The sequence below is a fragment of the Trichoplusia ni genome, chromosome 15 (genome assembly GCF_003590095.1).
Source record: "Trichoplusia ni isolate ovarian cell line Hi5 chromosome 15, tn1, whole genome shotgun sequence".
Lineage (NCBI taxonomy): Eukaryota > Metazoa > Arthropoda > Insecta > Lepidoptera > Noctuidae > Trichoplusia > Trichoplusia ni.
The window spans coordinates 6,914,648-6,931,923 of record NC_039492.1 but is presented as its reverse complement, the minus strand read 5'-3'; the positions used below and the strand labels follow the sequence as shown (position 1 = coordinate 6,931,923).

Sequence of the window (17,276 nt, the reverse complement as noted above, 5' to 3'; positions counted from 1 at the left end):
TCTTTAGGCAGTTATTCCTCTCAGTCGACAGTCAAGAATGATGCTAGGAACTATTTTGCTTTTTTTTCAATTTCGTAAATGGATAAAATTTAAATTTATCGAACGATAGGTAAGATAAGTTAGCATTGAATGCAGTTTAGTCATCAATATTGAGCACTCCATGACTGTAGTATTTGAAAATGATTGATTCCCTGAATTGCCGTAAAATCGCCTAAATGCCGGATAATCTATTCTGATCTGTTCCACATGAGTTCAGTTATCAGTGAGTTAGTTAAGTACGTCACTTCACTACACTAGACAAGACACAACAGTGCAGTGACTAATTTCAGGAATTTAGTATTTATAATCAATTTAAAATTTATTTTTATCCATAGTTCTTCAAAGATTTTTCGTTAAAAAGATCTAAAGATTCCATATTGTTACCCTGTGATATTCGTGTGTATTATTTTCTAGTCTTAAATATCAGTGTAATGAATGTTCCGTGACGATACAACATTATTTGTGTATTTCCTTTCAGTGAGATAAGAACAACGATATGAGATAATTTGAAGGACTTCTGTCCTTTGGATCACTTCATTTAATGGTATTTTTCATGTTTTTTTTCATACTTTAATGCTCACTAGTGCCATTTTAACTTCGTTAACTACGTACTTTCATTATTGTTTATTTTGCAATAATCGTTAATAACAACTCCAATATTTTCTCTTTAATCCAAGTTATCTAATTAAAGATCTCATCCGAATTAAAACTATTCGAGTTATAAAGGTTTTTGTCAGTAGACAAACTTAGTTAATTCTTTGCATGCTTTTATTTTCCGAGTCAAACGTGTTGTATCTATATTTTTCCATTGTACTGAGCAGGTATAATGATTTTTTTATTTTCGTTTTAGGAAAATAAATTTTGAACTAGAATGTGTTATATTATTATTATAATATGAACTGAGAAACTAATCACAATGACTGAAAGCATACCAGCTCTAACAGCTCCAATCTCCTTGTCAACATATCATCAGCTGAGCCTCACAGGTATTTGTTAACATTTCCTTTTATGACATTATCACCAAGCTTAACAAAAGTGAAAAAATAGTAAATGCAGTGATGACTTTGTTCATGTAGCTTAAGCATTATCTGTTATAACTATTACTTAAGTGTTACTCTACATTATTGAAGTAGTTTTCCAAACATTACACAACTTTACAAAATATTGTATGGAATTTCTGTAGTTTGTGATGACAGAATAGAAGTTTTCATTAGATATGCATTGTAACAGGAACAAGAAAAAATATTTAACATTATGTGTTTTATTTGAGCAGTTGAGTCAGCAAGCATAAAAAATTCTGGACTCTTTAAACCCAATCCATACTTGCAAGTGGTGATAGATGACAAAATATCAAGACGAACTGAAGTCATCAAAAGTACTTTACACCCAAAATGGAAAGAAGACCTCACAGTGCTTGTTACACCACAATCACAGCTACTGTTCCGGCTTGCAGATTATCACAGCTTTAGGAAAGATAATATTATTGGAGAAAAAAGAATTAATTTGTTAAAAGTCCTGTTATACTGCAATGGAAAATGTGATAATGTGGAGCTGACTATAGGTAAATAATACATATTTATACTTTTTGGTTGCCATTTTTTTCCCAGGTTTTTTTATACACTCACTTTTCTTGTTTGTTTGTCATTGCGGTTGGATTTTTGCAACTCAATTTGAGGCACTTCCTGATAAGCTAGCAGGCAATTTATCAGGGTAGCTTGAAACCCAATGACAATGTAATTTACAATTATAAAAACAGATGAACCGATTTTGATAAAATTTGAATAGTGACATTTAAAAATGTGGCTTTTTAGATGTTTTAAATTATAAATTTAATATATGTAATTTATTGTCAAAAGCTTTATGGTGTAAGCTAGTATTGTTTATTGCATAACCTCAAGGACAATCAGCTTAGTATAGGCCTTGAGATTAATTAATTGTACAATATGTTAAGCAGAGTAAAAGTTAACATAAGTACCTAAGTTTGATAAAAAGTAATATAATATTTGTCAGATTTAATGAAGACTGCGTCTCAGGAAAACACTTCTAATGTAAGTGGGGAAGTTAAGTCAGCTGAGTTAGTGATACTTCTGGATGGCTTAAGGGTAGATCCTTCTATACTAAGTCAGTCTCATGAATTACTGGGAGAGAGCACCAGCTCTAGTGGTCCTCTCAATGAGGGGGTTCGAGCTAGAATTAGGATCAGAAGCAATCCGGAGGTAATGAGATCTATGGGACGCCCACAGACATTAAGGGTGAGTCTTTGCATTTATATTTAATAATTTATTTGCTTGGTTCTGGTGATCTGGTCTCAGAAAAACAAGGATAGCTTATACGTAAATATGTTCGGGCAGCCTCCGCCGGGTCCTCCCCCGCTCAGTAACGGCACGCTGCAGCACGGCGGGCCCAGTGGGCTTCCCGGCCCGGCAGGCCCTCCGCCTAGCGCGAGCGCTGCGCCCGCTACCACGACGGCTGACAGCGGCGCCGGCCCGTCACACGCGGACGCCGAGCCCGCCGCGCCCGGCCTCGCCGTGGTCTACGCTAACTCTGCTGAGGAGCCACTGCCAGCGGGCTGGGAGATGCGTTATGATGTCTATGGCCGAAGGTATAGTCGACGAATTCATTTAAGTTATAACGTAAGAACTATGTTTTCATAGCATTTACTCATGCACATACCTAACTGAAATATGCCCAACTAAGTTTTGCATACGATTGGTTTAGTATGAATGTTTGCTTAATTAACGAAGTAAACAAAATTACGTAAATGTAGTACACGCAAAGTTGAACTAGCAACAATTGTTATAAATGCATAGATATTACGTGGACCACAACACGCGGTCGACGTCGTGGGAGCGGCCGCAGCCGCTGCCGCCGGGCTGGGAGGTGCGGCGCGACCCTCGCGGGCGCGTGTACTACGTGGACCACAACACGCGCACCACGACGTGGCAGCGCCCCGACACGGAGCGCCTGGCGCGCTTCCAGCACTGGCGCGGCGAGCGCCGCCACGTGGTCGCGCAGGGCAACCAGCGCTTCCTCTACCCCAACCCGCAGCCGCCGCACCAGCCCGACTCCGACCATGATCTTAACGCTACCGGTATGTCTACCAATGTCGATAGCTCATAACTGTATATAAACCATCATCATTTAAACCACGTCCCAGATGCGATGTGTAAGTTTAAACATTAGGTCATCAGGAACCAATCAATTTGTACCTATCATTAACTTGTGCCCATTGTTTACTCTAACTATCGTTCCCTTGTGATAGCCTAGGTAGGTACCTACCTACATCAGAAAATGCTAAATATCAAACAATAGGTAACGCGTATTGAGAAATAATTATCATAGGGTATGTTTAATTAATAAGATGGTGTTTATAGTATGTCGCCCTATACAGTGACGTAGAATCTTTCATTTGTTTATGAAAAAGAGGAATCTCATTATATTTTTGTCTTTGTGTTTTGAAATGTTTGTGTATTTAAATATAAGTATAATATATCAGGTATAAAACAACTTTTTTTAGTATCCAAACAAGGTTTCCCCAATTCGGGATTTAAAAGTCTTTAGTAATATCTCTGTTTACTATTGTGCACATGTTATGTTATCGTACTTAGTACCTACTTAATGCTACGTAAAATAACGTTATCGAGATAGTATGCTGTTAAAAAACAGCATATTATCTACTTATACAGAGAAATGATAAGTCATTAGCGCCAAATAATTGTAATGATTCATTTCCTTTTATACGTAAATTATACAAGATACAGTCACACATCTGTTCTTTTTCTGTCAGAAAAGATAGGCAGAAGAATTATAGCCTAGCATCGTATTTACATAAATGTAATTTACAAAACAAATTTACACATATCGGTTTCCCGGAGCCCTTGCCGTATTAAGGGAATAGTTGTTTAATGTTAAACGTACTCACTGCTCAACACTTTAATGCTTATTACCGTTAATGTGAGTGGCTCAGATAAATATGAAATGTAATGAATTATAAAGAAACACGTGCAACTAGGTAGATCAACAAAGTTTTCCTCATTTGAAATATATTCTAAACATTGGACTAATTATTTTATCAGATAAGCTGGCCTGCTAAAGGATACGTGATAGTATGCATATATTATGATTTAATATTCGCATGCTATTGTTGGAGTGTATTTTACAAAGATCATGTTGCTTGAAGACATTTTGTTTAGTTCCCGTTGTCGCCTACAGGTAGCGGCGCAGCAGCCGGCACGAGCGTGGCCGTGGCGCCGATCAGCAGCACGAGCGCGACTGCGGGCGTCCTGCCGGCGGCGGGCGGGGGCGCGGGCGGGGGCGCAGGCGGGGGCGCGGGCGCGCCCGGGCTGGCGGGCGCGGCCGGCAGCTCGCCCGCGCCCGACGACTCGCTGGGCGCGCTGCCCGCCGGCTGGGAGCGCCGCGTGCAGCCCGACGGACGCGTCTACTATGTCAACCACAAGAATCGCACCACGCAGTGGGAGGACCCACGCACACAGGTCACTTAAACACTCTGGTACACTAAACCTTGCGATGCATAGAATTTTTGTAAAAACAACCTTGTTTGTTAACAGGGTCAAGAAGTGAGCGCCCTGGAGGAAGCTTTGCCACCAGGCTGGGAGATAAGATTTACGGAGGAAGGTAACCGTTACTTCGTGGACCACAACACTCGCACGACCACGTTCCAGGACCCGCGGCCCGGGGCGCCCAAAGGCCCGCAGGGCGCATACGGCGTGCCCAGAGCTTATGAGCGCTCTTTCCGGTGGAAACTTAGCCAATTTAGATATCTCTGTCAAAGCAATGCGTTGCCCAGCCACATTAAAATTACATTGTCTCGGCAGTCGCTTTTTGAAGATTCCTATCACCAGGTAATTTTATTATCATTTACTTATTTAAAAGCTGACTAATGTTTACCATAGGTAGCAAATTATGACAAATAAACCATTTTTTTTTTCTTCAGATTATGCGATTGCCTGCTTACGAGTTGCGCAGACGACTGTATATAATATTCCGAGGAGAAGAGGGATTAGATTATGGCGGCGTCAGTCGAGAGTGGTTCTTTTTACTGTCGCATGAAGTTTTGAACCCTATGTACTGCTTATTCGAGTATGCTAACAAAAACAACTACAGCCTACAAATCAACCCAGCCAGCTATGTCAATCCAGACCACTTGCTGTATTTTAAGTTTATCGGAAGATTTATAGCAATGGCATTGTATCATGGCCGATTTATTTACTCTGGGTTTACAATGCCTTTCTACAAAAGAATGTTAAACAAGAAACTTACCATGAAAGATATAGAATCCATAGACCCCGAATTCTACAACTCTTTAGTGTGGATCAAAGATAACAATATAGATGAGTGTGGTTTAGAGATGTGGTACAGTGTCGACTTCGAGGTGTTAGGACAAGTCATACACCACGAGTTGAAGCCATCTGGAGACAAGGAACGCGTCACTGAGGTAATATAACTGATATTGTGATAATTTAATTATTAATATAATATGCATGCCCGCACTAACTATCTGGACGGAACCCTTTGTTTATACATATCTATAAGAATCAATCATAATTCTTGCCGTGTTGTAGGTTTCATATTGGTTAATCTAAGTTTGTTAGCAAGCGTATAATTTTCCATATAATTTGAAATCTTTTATACATCTGGTCACAAGATTAGCAAAACCGTGTAAAGACGCTTTAACTCATGATGTTTACTATTTATTGGGATTTTCTTTAAGGCAAATAAGGAGCACTATCTACAACTAGTGACCCAGTGGCGAATGACACGTGGTATAGAAGAACAAACTTCAGCATTCCTAGATGGTTTTAATGAGGTTTGTTTAATTATATTATATTACATCTATAAAATTTTATCAAAATAGGTTTTGTTAAAGTTTAATCTGAAAAGAAATGACAATACTCTGCAGGATAGGACTGTCATTATTGTTGTGTGTCAACTTTGGATGGTGAATACACTTCGAAGTGTATGCATGATAAGATAAAAAAGTCATTAATTTAAATAATTAGGTACTAAATAACGATTTCTGAAGGTCATCAAAATAATGACGTCATGTAATTGTTGCATTCAAGTTTTCCGCTTCGTTCTACTGGAATAAAATTGATTTCAAATTATTTATAACACTTTTTTATTATTATTCAGGTTGTACCTCTTGAGTGGTTGAAATACTTTGATGAGCGCGAGTTGGAGTTAATGCTGTGCGGTATGCAGGAGGTTGATGTTGATGATTGGCAGAGGAACACTATTTACCGGCACTATACGCGCACAAGCAAACAAGTCCTTTGGTTCTGGCAGGTCTCTATATCTATATGTCTTACCCTCTTGCTTTTTAATGACAATCTGTTTTTTTGGGTTCCATGCCTAAGGCCGCGTTTCCACTGATGCAGAGCGGGGCGGAGAAGAGCGTTGAAAAGTGGCCAGTGTTTCCACTGAAGCGGTGCGGAGCATAGCGGAGTGGAGCGTACTTTTGGAATCGCGCTTTTTTGCGCTTAGTTACACTCAATCTCTCAGAAAGACCATACGTCATGTTGTCGTTTAAAAAGAAAAAGCAATCATTTTATATCTGAAGACGAAGATAACGAATCAGATCGACACCACCCGCTGTCCTCCGCTCTGCAGCCAATACTCGTCGTCCTCCGCACCGCACCGCCTCGCTGTATTTTACTATGAATATCCGCTCTGCTTTGCTTCACCCCGCTCGTGCTGTTTCCATTGAAGCGGAGCGGAGATTTCGAGTATAATGGTTAGTCAATGATTGCACCGCTAAGCTCCTCTCCGCCCCGCTCCGTGTTAGTGAAAACGCGGCCTAAAGGGCAATAACGGAAACCTTTTTCTATGCTTCCGCGGTCTGTACGTCCATAATAGTAAGGGTTTAAATTTAAACAGATGATGTATTTCTATTGACTTGACACACTTGGGTCTTTTGACATATAATTTCTCTTATTTGTACAGTTCCACTACGCTTCACGAGGCCTAATTGCATTTTACAATGCCTATTTTTGACATGAATGTTATTATTTACGCTATGCTATTGAATACTTTAAATAGTACCAAGCTTTTTAAAATATGATTTTAGTTTGTGCGTCAAATGGATAACGAAAAGCGAGCGAGATTACTGCAGTTTGTGACCGGCACGTGTAGAGTTCCTGTCGGCGGATTCGCTGAGCTCATGGGATCAAATGGACCGCAAAGGTTCTGTATAGAAAAGGTAATTAATTTTGATTAAAAAAAAAATAGAGTATATTAAAATATGTATATAAATATAATAATATATATATATATTACACTATGATAAACTATTTGTCGTTGTAGGTCGGAAAGGACACTTGGCTACCTCGTTCCCATACCTGTTTCAATCGGCTCGACTTACCACCATATAAAAGCTACGAGCAGTTATGCGAAAAACTGAACTTCGCGATAGAAGAAACTGAAGGCTTTGGCCAGGAGTAATGTAATTGTTATATATTATTGTTAGAATCAATGAAATAGTTATTGTAAATTATTATTACATGAATGCACCACCTCAAAGTGAGGAATTCACCAATGGAATTGGTGCTGTCATTAAAAGACCAACCAAATAATTATATGAATATATTTGTAATAAATTAATTCTATATGATAAACATATGTAGATATTGTTAGTGTAATATGTCGGTTGTTTAAGAAGTATTTGTTTGAACTACATTTAAAACAAAGTTCTTCTAAAAGTTCATTAAATAATTTTTAAACAGAGCGCTTTTATTTATTATTAATGGGAAAGTGTATTGTGATTTTACAGACCCTCACTTTCGTAAAATGGGGGTGTAAGCTTGTATGGAACATCACGCGATTTCCAAAGCAGGAATCTAAAAAATTATATGCATTCTCTTTGTTGCTAAATAAATCGAGCTAATTTTCAAACCATTGAAAGAAGGAGAATCAGGCGATTTCCAAGGTAGGAATATAAAAAATTATATGCGGTCTGTTTGTAGCAAAATAAATCGAGCTAATTTTCAAACCATTGAAAGAAGGAGAATCAGGCGATTTCCAAGGTAGGAATATAAAAAATTATATGCGGTCTGTTTGTAGCAAAATAAATCGAGCTAATTTTCAAACCATTGAAAGGAGTGGAATCTAGATTTTCTCGGCACTCTTTCTACCAAAGTAATTATCTACCTTATTTTTTTATCTTCCCCCAGCCTCTAAAGTAAGGGATGAATTTTACTTTTTTTGAGACTGCAAAATTAGTGTAGGTATTGTTATGTAAACGAATAATAAATAATAAAATTCTGAGTTCCATCAGCAAAGAGGAATCTTATTAGTCTGATTTTAACGAGACCGTATCCATGGGCAAAAGCTAATTAGGAACCTATAAAGGAATTAGGTTATAATATCAAATATGCACCCAGTGAACAGTTAATACGGTCAACGAGTAGAGGCCACTTTCTAAAATACTTGTCAGGTACCAACTCTTTAAAAATTACCTGTCTAAAACCGGCTAATTGTGAATTTCGCTTTGGTGTCAAGTCAGAGTGAATGGCATTGTTGTTTGAATTTGTTTCTATACAAATAGTTAACTTCTTTTTTTTTTACAATAACAATCAAAATTCAAATTACACTGCTAATTAACATTTTTTTAAAGTGTAAATACAATGGTCAGTCCCAAGTTTCTTCCACCCGTCACCACTTCCTAACTGCTTTTGCTGCTAGAGAAGAAGCAGCAATATGTAATAGTCAATTTATAATGTCCATAATTAATATGTGTGTAACCGATATCTATCCATCTGAAATTTGTATCCTAGATTAAAAAAAAATAACAAATTATTATGCCAAGCCAAGAGTAAGATTCTATTGGTGAATTCGTGATAACGGCTATTGTTGGTTACACTTTCTTAAATGCTATTTATAGCTGAAGTACACTTTCCTCTTTAACTTCATGAGAACAGACTCGGTCCGCTTTTAAGGCGTGCAGGGGGACACAGGTCCTACGTGCAGAGGCCTTGTTGAGAATTTTAATGTATAATGTGATGGAGCATCTACTATGGTTAATACACCTCTGCTCTATATGGGAGAAAGGACATAAAGAACCCAAAGTATATGCAGAACTATTGCAAGTTCACTGATCTTTTGTCAGACTTTTACAGAAAGAGATTGGTTATATTAAAGATTGTGAGAAGTACACGTGATATGAATAAAAAAGGTTTAAAATTAATATATGGGTGATATGGTTTAAAGAAAAAACCCATAAGAATGAATTAAGTTAAATTTTATTTCATAGAATGAAACAATATTCTTAAATGCAATTAAATAAAGTGAGCTTTTAATATTCATATTACCCAATCTAACACTAAGTGTTTTATAATTAGGTTTTTCTTTTAATAAATGAAAATAAATACCAACCAAATATAGCACCTATTAAAATGACGAACAAGCAAACAAAATGTTTAACTGGGTTTTGAAAGGCAACTGTGTTGTTTATGTAAGTTCAATCTTCTTAATAAGGCATCATTAAAAATTTAAGCCAATTTCAAATTAGCAAAGTCTTCAGCAATTTTAATGGCTTCATTAAGACCGGATGGATTGTTTCCGGAAGCTTGGCCAGATTCAGCTTTGCCCCCACCTTTTCCATTCATAACAGAAACAACAGATTGAATCCATTCTGAAGCCAGCAATCCTTTCTCAATTGCATTTTTAGGTACTGCAGCGAGACAAAATATTTTCTTAGTTTCGTCATCAACGGAAAAGAACATAGCAGCGGTAGTTGGACAAATTTGCTTAACTTGTTTCAGAGCACCATCTAACGCTTTAGTATTACCGAAAGCTTTCAGCTCAGTAACAATAACTTTGCTTTCTTTATTTTGTTCACAGAGTTCTTTAGCTTTTTCGGTGACTTGAGTAACAGTGATAGCTTTTGCTGCTCTTTCCTTATCATCAAGTTGTTTCTTTAAGTTCTTGAGCATAGTCCTTAATTCTTCTTTTTTCCAGTAAGATATCTGTGCTTGAGATATATCGTTTGTTAGGTCTACAATCTTCTTAGTAATGTCTTTCTGGTTTACATTGTCGTTTTGATCTTTAATATAATTGGCAATATTATTAACTTCGTTTTCTAAGGTACTTAATTTACTTATGGCCTTCATTGCCTCTGGTCCAGTTAGGGCTACAATTCGTCGTATACCTTTTGCGATACCCTCTTCACTAACAATGACATAGTCACCAATGTGACCTGTTTGATGCAAATGAGATCCACCACAGAATTCGACAGATGTTTCGAAGCCATTTTCTCCCTCTGGGTTCTTCTCTAATTCCTCTACAGGGACTCCCACAGATACAACACGGACAGGATCTGGATAGTGTTCATCAAACATAGCTCTCAGACCCTTAATTTTTTTAGCATCAGACAATTTAGTATGTTTAGCATAAACAGTTTTGTTTTGATTTATGATTTCTTTGATCTGATCTTCTGCATCTTTTATTTGCTTTGTAGACATTGGTCCCTTGTTTGTAAAATCAAATCTAAGGCGATCTGGCATGACAAGGGATCCACGTTGATCAGAATCATTACCCAGTACTTTTCTTAATACATTATTAAGTACATGAGTACCAGTGTGGTTGTTCATTACCAGTCTTCGCCTTTCAGTATCAATGTGCAGTGATACAGTATCACCAACTTTAAGTGACCCTTCAACTTTGCCAGTATGTAACACATACCCTCCCTTAACTTGTACATTTTTAACCACAAATTCAACACTTTCATCGTCAGTTTTAACCATATAGCCCTCATCGAAAATTTGTCCACCCTGTTCAGCATAAAAACTTGTTTTATCAAGTATAATACCACACTCTTGGCCCGAATTAACTTCATTTACGAATTGTTTGTCTCTTCGTAAGGCAACAATAGTACCAGTGCAAGGAGCAAATTTGTAATCTGCCTCTTTGTCAGTAGTTGATGGTACATAATTATATTTAGGCGAATCGTCTGTGGGGCTTATTCCTGTCTCTTGTAAATGACTTAAAGCATAAACATCTAAAGCCAATAAGTCTTCTTGACCTGAAACCTTTCCTTGAGAAATTAGTTGAGATTCTTTCTTAGCTTTTTCATAGGCTTCCATATCTATTGTCAGGCCTTTCTCTTCGCACATTAACTGTGTGAGATCAATTGGAAAACCGTAAGTGTCATAAAGACGCCATGCCACATCCCCCGGGATCACTTTGTCATTTAATTTTTCTATAGTTCTGTTAAGCAAACTACGTCCTCGCGAAAGAGTTTTCAAGAACTGTACTTCCTCTTCATTGATGAGTTGAATGAGTGACAAAGGATCTTTAGTAATTTCTGGAAATACGTCTCCCAACAGTTCGACAACCGTGTGCACTAGTGACCCAAAGAATCCAGGTTTGGCATTCAATTTTTCGGATGCGTAACGTACGGCTCTCCTTAAAATTCTACGTAGGACATATCCTCTGCCAGTATTGTCGGGACATCCACCATCTGATAGAGCAATGGTCAATGTTCTAGCATGATCAGCCAACACTCGGTATGCCATATCGATTCCGTCAACATCATCAGATCCCACCTTTCCTGAATATGGTCTTACACCTGTGCCATTTTCAATCGCTTTAAATATGGGCATAAAGAAATCAGTATCATAATTGGCCCTTTTATTTTGAATAACTGAGACTAGTCTTTCCAGACCCAATCCACAATCAATGTGTTTTTTAGGCAGTAATTTTAATGAACCATCAGTTTCTCTATTAAACTGAATGAACACCAAATTCCAAATCTCAAGCACATCGGGATCATCCATATTTACAAGATGTGCAGCATTTCGGCCGCCAATCCTATCATAGTGCAATTCAGAACATGGTCCACAGGGACCTGTTTCACCCATTTCCCAAAAGTTATCTTTCATACTTCCAGGTAGAATGTGTGATTCTGGCAAACCAAGTTTAAGCCAGATTTCCTTGCACTCCAAATCAGGTTCAAGTCCAGAAGCAGCATCACCTCCAAAGTAAGTAACATATAATCTATCCCCAGATAACTTAAAAACTTCAGTTAAGAGCTCCCAGGCCCAAGCACATATTTCCTTTTTAAAATAATCTCCAAATGACCAGTTACCCATCATTTCAAAAAATGTATGATGGTACACATCCTTTCCAACATCATCTAAGTCATTATGTTTGCCCCCAGCTCTTATACATTTTTGAGTATTAACAACTCGTACATACTGGGACATATCCGAGTTTGGATCAACAGTCCCCAAAAATATTGGTTTAAATTGATTCATTCCTGCATTAGCAAAAAGCAGAGTTGGGTCATCCAAAGGTATGGTGGATGATGAGTGTACATATTTATGTCCTTTATTGATAAAGAAATCTATAAAAGCTTTCCTTATCTGACTCCCAGTCATTGTAGTGTCCATGGTCAGGAAATTCTGGAACAAAATTATATGTTTAGAATGAGAATCACTTAGAAATACTATTTGTTAAAAGTATGCTCTTTAATTTTATAAAATGGGCAGTAAGTGTTAATGTAACAATAGAGCTAAATTGTGTTGGCCCATTGTAAAATAAGACAAACACATTAGTACTCATTCATTAGTTTGTTTGTAAAAGGTTCATTGTTTCTCAGTAATCAGTTTTATTCATAACTTCAATGCAACTGATCTATAGGATAAACATGGGGTAATATTAACCATATGTCACATAATCACATTTAGTATAGCCATTCCAAAAACCAAGACTGTATTCTTAAGGTAAAGTAAAGCATGCTTTTAGTATACATTATGTATGTATGATTTACTGCATATAAATGAAATATAAGAAATTTGGGATATTTATATACAAACATTAATATTATAATCATATTCCTATGTGACAAATTTGCCTAGTAGAGGAGTTTTGCATATTTCTATTCAAATCCTTAATCAAAATACATACGGTTACTTAGTATAAGCATATATTTGCTGTCAGATATTTCAAAATTAAGAATGTTTTGAATTTAGTAATGTACTGTAATTATTGTAGACTTTTGAACAAATAAGGATTCATTGAAGGTCAAATAAAACATTATTCTCAGTTTCGTACAAAGAAGTCTTAACATAATGACCTACAATTGCATCATGTTGCACACGTCTGTACGTAATCCATAAGTAGATCAGTTATTAGAAAGGACATAAAGTCCTACCTACATTACAACTTTCTACTTTAAAACCATACCAACTGCCATTTCAGATATTATGCGTATAAGCCAAAGAATTAATAACGTTCATTTTTAGATTCCAATATTGTGTGCAAACCATATGGAATGGAACATGATTAAAATGAAATACACAACATAAAAATAGTACCGGTTTAGTAAATTTATCAATGACACAAAGTTATTTGAACATTATTAGCAATTAAGAAAATTTAGTCTTATTCTACGATAACCCACCGGTTAATTGCAAGTGAAAATAAAAGAAACACCCGCTATCGCTACGCCAGCAATAACCTGTCACTAGTTCACTACCACATGTACATACAACGCAATGGATGAATGACAAGAAAACTTGAAAAGAACCAAGATCAAACTAAAACCTGTCACTTGTCAGCGTAGTGGTCTTTACTCTATGGTATCTGCGTATTCTGTGTAGTGTCACCAATGACCTCTATTAAAACGCCAGACTAATACTTTCATTTGACACATCATACATGACTCATAGTGTCCAATGTTATTACAGAAGTAAAAAATGTTTGAGTTATTTATATTTGTAATGAAAAGAATCTGAAAAATAAAAAAGGTTTGATGATAAGCGTAACGTGTCGTAACATCTTTCATCGTGTCGTAATATGATAATGATGGCTGCCTTTCGCACTGCTACCTGTCTTAAAAGCCAATGTGTTTATCTAGGTTCTCAGATCCTTCCAAAGCTTATTCTGTTAAAATTCAGTCATCCATTCCAGTGTGAAGAGGTAACATACACTCACTAAAATTAACTCTTTATAAAAGTTTATATATCCTGTCTTCTTGTGAACTACATCATCCGAATAATAAGTTATTGGAGTCGCTGTTTAAGCGTACATTAATACAGGGTACTACGTGAAAGTGTCACTCGAGTTACACACGACTGTCACTATTGAGAGTTAGCGATCAACCTATGTATAGTTATTCACTTGGTCTAACCGTTGTCGCTATTTGTCTGCCTACATAAGATAAGTGGAATATTAAACACTATGCCTAGTTGTTCAGTTATGACTTGCAAAAACGACAGCCGAAAGAAAAATATACCTTGTGGAGGTATATCGTATCACCGGTAAGTTTAAATACGGTTAATTGTCAAAAGCATCGATTTTACTGACAATACAAATTACTTGCTTCAAACCAAAACCAACCTTATTTGAAAGAAGTCAAACACTGAATCTAGTAACACTGTTAAAACAACATCGATTACCTATAACTTATTCCTATGAAACAACAAATTTGGCCGATTATATAAATGCTGCTTTGGGTTTTCTTAAAAAAATATCAGATTTTTATCGAACATACTTTGCTTAATTTAAAGAATATTAATTTTATTTACACATTAAAAATTATAATGTCGCAATCTCAATATTAGTATCACTACATATTATAAAACAGAACCGCTTTTTCTGTCCCTATTTCCACTTGACTACTTAAATCTTTGAAACTACTTGACGGATTTTGATGCGTTTTATTTTAATAGATAAAGTGATTCATGAGGATGATTTTTAAGTTTAATCTATGCATAATTTAGTAGAGGAACATAGTCAATTTAAGAGGTTTCAAATGTATTTACTATTTTTTTACGCTTTTATTGCAAACGCTGGCTTAATCCCACGAGCTACATCAAAATAATGTTGTACAATATAGTACAGCATAAAGAGATCTACAAAAATGTCTCAAACATCATATTATGTCTATCTTTTAAGGGTACTCAAAATAACCACTTCTTTTGTAACCATTTTATTTTATACTTTCATCACAAACACTGGCTTAACCCCACAACATGCATCAAAATATTAATCTACAATATTGTTCACCATAAAAAGATCTAGAAAAAAGTCTCAGACTCAGCATAACCATTTTTTTGGCTAATAATTTTATTCCAAAACTTGCGAAGCTGTTTTTGTTGATATGGTATTAATCCTTATTAAAATAAATACGATAAGTATACTTCAAACGTTTATTCCAATTTTTTTTAAAAACGATGCAGCGATGGTATGAATCTTTATCAAAATAAGAACGCTCACGAAATTCTGTGACGTAAATTAGCACTGCTCTCGTGCGAAGTCGTAATTGATATATTACTCCCAAAACCGGCTATTTTGATATACCTTTGAGTAATAAAAGTTGACACCACCAATATTTTTTTATATTCTCTAGAAATAATTGTTATGAAAAAGTAAGTAAATGTAAAGTGCGCGGGTCAGCTACAAAATATTAAATTAATATACTGCTCTGTATCTACATAAGATTTAATGTATTATTCGTGTACCAGTACAATTCCGTAAGACCACATAGAAGCAGTCGAGAGTCGCCAATAGAAATAAATATATTTTCAGAAATAATAAGTTATTAGTTTGTTATCCTCATATTTAAAATCTAGCTATCAAAGCTTTAAAATCTATTCAACAGATCCCAGGTATATTCAAAATTAAACAATTAATCGAAATAAAAAAGGCAATTTTTAACTCGTTGTACAAAATACCTCTTAAAAAGTAGTCATATTCAATATTATACTTATTATAATAAAAGAAACGAATTTCAGTTTTCCCAAAGATCCCATAATAAAGGAAAAATGGATAGAGGCTACGGGAAGACAAAACTGGAGGCCATCCAAATTAAGTACCATATGCACAGAGCATTTTGAAAACGACAGCGTTCTTATTTCGAAGAAAGGTTACAGGTATTTAGACGAAAACGCAATTCCAACTCAAAACATTTTAGTCTTTAAGGTATGTATGCTTACGATCCTACACAATGTTGATTAATACGCCTAGTATGTATGTCTATAATTATATCTCTTTTTATCAAAATATATAATATATTTTTATATTGTATAGGGTCAAAACATATCCGAAAAAACTGAGACAGATCCTTCTCGCATAGACCTCCAAGAAACTCCAACATTGGCAAGTTGTAATAAGGAAGCGCACACCCAAAATAAACAAACAAAGAAGGCTTGCCAGGCTGAAGACTCTGAGTTGACTAACAGGCCTACGGACTCTAACAAGGGATTAAAAGTAACAAAACAGTTAAAATGGTATCTCTGTAAAGTTAATAAACAAAATTTAAAAATTAAACGATTACAATGTGAGAATCTAAGATTGAAAAAAAGAATCAAGAGTATGGAAACACTTCTTAAAATCCTACAAGACAAGATAGCTACGAAAAGTGAAGATGAATAAAAAGAACTTGTAGTGTGACAGTCGGGTTTTTGTATCGAAAGTGGAAAGGTAATATGGTGTATCAAACAAGTTCAATCCCATTTCGTTGTTTCGTTTCCCATTTTGTTTCGTTTCGTCGTTGAACATATTATTACCTAAGGTTGTTTATGACATTGTTGTTATTTATGATGATAGCACAAAGAAAAGCGACTTGAAACACCGGATTTATAAATTGAAGATTTTCCCTATATCATTTTAGCGCGTGGCAACCAAAAAGGCAAATACTGGATTGAAATTAAGAAAATAAAAAGTAATATAAACTACAATTTTATATTTTGTACTACATATTAATAAGCACTATATACATAGTTGTCTGCATTTTTATTTAAATTTAGTACCTAATTTCTAATATTTTTTTTGTTGTTTTTTTATTAAATTCACCCTTATTTATGAAAGGCCTTCTTAAAATAACATCTATAATGTCCAGTGCCGTATTATCCAGCTAATACGGCACAAGCTTAATAAATTTTTCACGGAATGAAAATAACTTGAACCACTCCTTTGTTGCCTCGACACCTCGGGGCCTCTGGTCTCCTAGATCCGGCCCTGATAATGTTATCGCAAATATACCGTTTCATATCGGATTAGAGAGAGTATAAATTTTTGAAAACAATCTACATAATAATGTAGACTTAAGTGAAATTTAATAATAAACAAATGGCAAGATAAGTATTCGATTACGTAAGGGCCGAAGGTGTAGTCCGATTGCAGTCAACGTGATATCGCACTGCACGTTCGATTTGCAGTTCTGTTACAATGGTTTCAACTGCAAGAGAATTCGCTGTAGGTAATAGTTACAAAGA

General features: G+C 35.9%; 3 protein-coding genes across 5 annotated transcripts; 2 read left to right on the top strand and 1 right to left on the bottom strand.

The window, feature by feature from the left end:
- The first annotated feature begins 290 nt into the window (after positions 1-290).
- On the top strand, positions 291-7,783 carry LOC113501562 (E3 ubiquitin-protein ligase Su(dx)). 2 transcript variants are annotated; one of them, XM_026882763.1, is made up of 14 exons: positions 291-435; positions 518-583; positions 890-1,025; positions 1,313-1,600; positions 2,050-2,291; positions 2,391-2,641; positions 2,850-3,130; positions 4,252-4,532; positions 4,608-4,901; positions 4,994-5,494; positions 5,771-5,866; positions 6,193-6,345; positions 7,127-7,258; positions 7,363-7,500. In XM_026882763.1, the coding sequence occupies exons 3-14, from the start codon at positions 956-958 to the stop codon at positions 7,498-7,500; spliced, it is 2,727 nt and encodes a 908-aa protein (XP_026738564.1). In that variant the 5' UTR covers positions 291-435; positions 518-583; positions 890-955. The 2 variants fall into 2 exon arrangements, with proteins under 2 accessions (XP_026738564.1, XP_026738565.1); XM_026882764.1 differs by having other exon boundaries at positions 291-583; positions 7,363-7,783.
- Positions 7,784-9,322: 1,539 nt separating this feature from the next.
- On the bottom strand, positions 9,323-13,591 carry LOC113501557 (alanine--tRNA ligase, cytoplasmic). Of its 2 annotated transcripts, XM_026882757.1 has the most exons (3): positions 13,460-13,591; positions 9,535-12,458; positions 9,323-9,494 (listed from the first exon to the last, which is right to left on the bottom strand). In XM_026882757.1, exon 2 carries the CDS (start codon positions 12,444-12,446, stop codon positions 9,546-9,548), a length of 2,901 nt encoding a protein of 966 aa, XP_026738558.1. In that variant the 5' UTR covers positions 12,447-12,458; positions 13,460-13,591; the 3' UTR covers positions 9,323-9,494; positions 9,535-9,545. The 2 variants fall into 2 exon arrangements, with proteins under 2 accessions (XP_026738558.1, XP_026738557.1); XM_026882756.1 differs by having other exon boundaries at positions 9,323-12,458.
- Positions 13,592-13,667: 76 nt separating this feature from the next.
- On the top strand, positions 13,668-16,781 carry LOC113501560 (THAP domain-containing protein 1-like). The gene is made up of 3 exons (XM_026882760.1): positions 13,668-14,318; positions 15,795-15,981; positions 16,090-16,781. The coding sequence occupies exons 1-3, from the start codon at positions 14,239-14,241 to the stop codon at positions 16,432-16,434; spliced, it is 612 nt and encodes a 203-aa protein (XP_026738561.1). The 5' UTR covers positions 13,668-14,238; the 3' UTR covers positions 16,435-16,781.
- Positions 16,782-17,276: the final 495 nt, after the last annotated feature.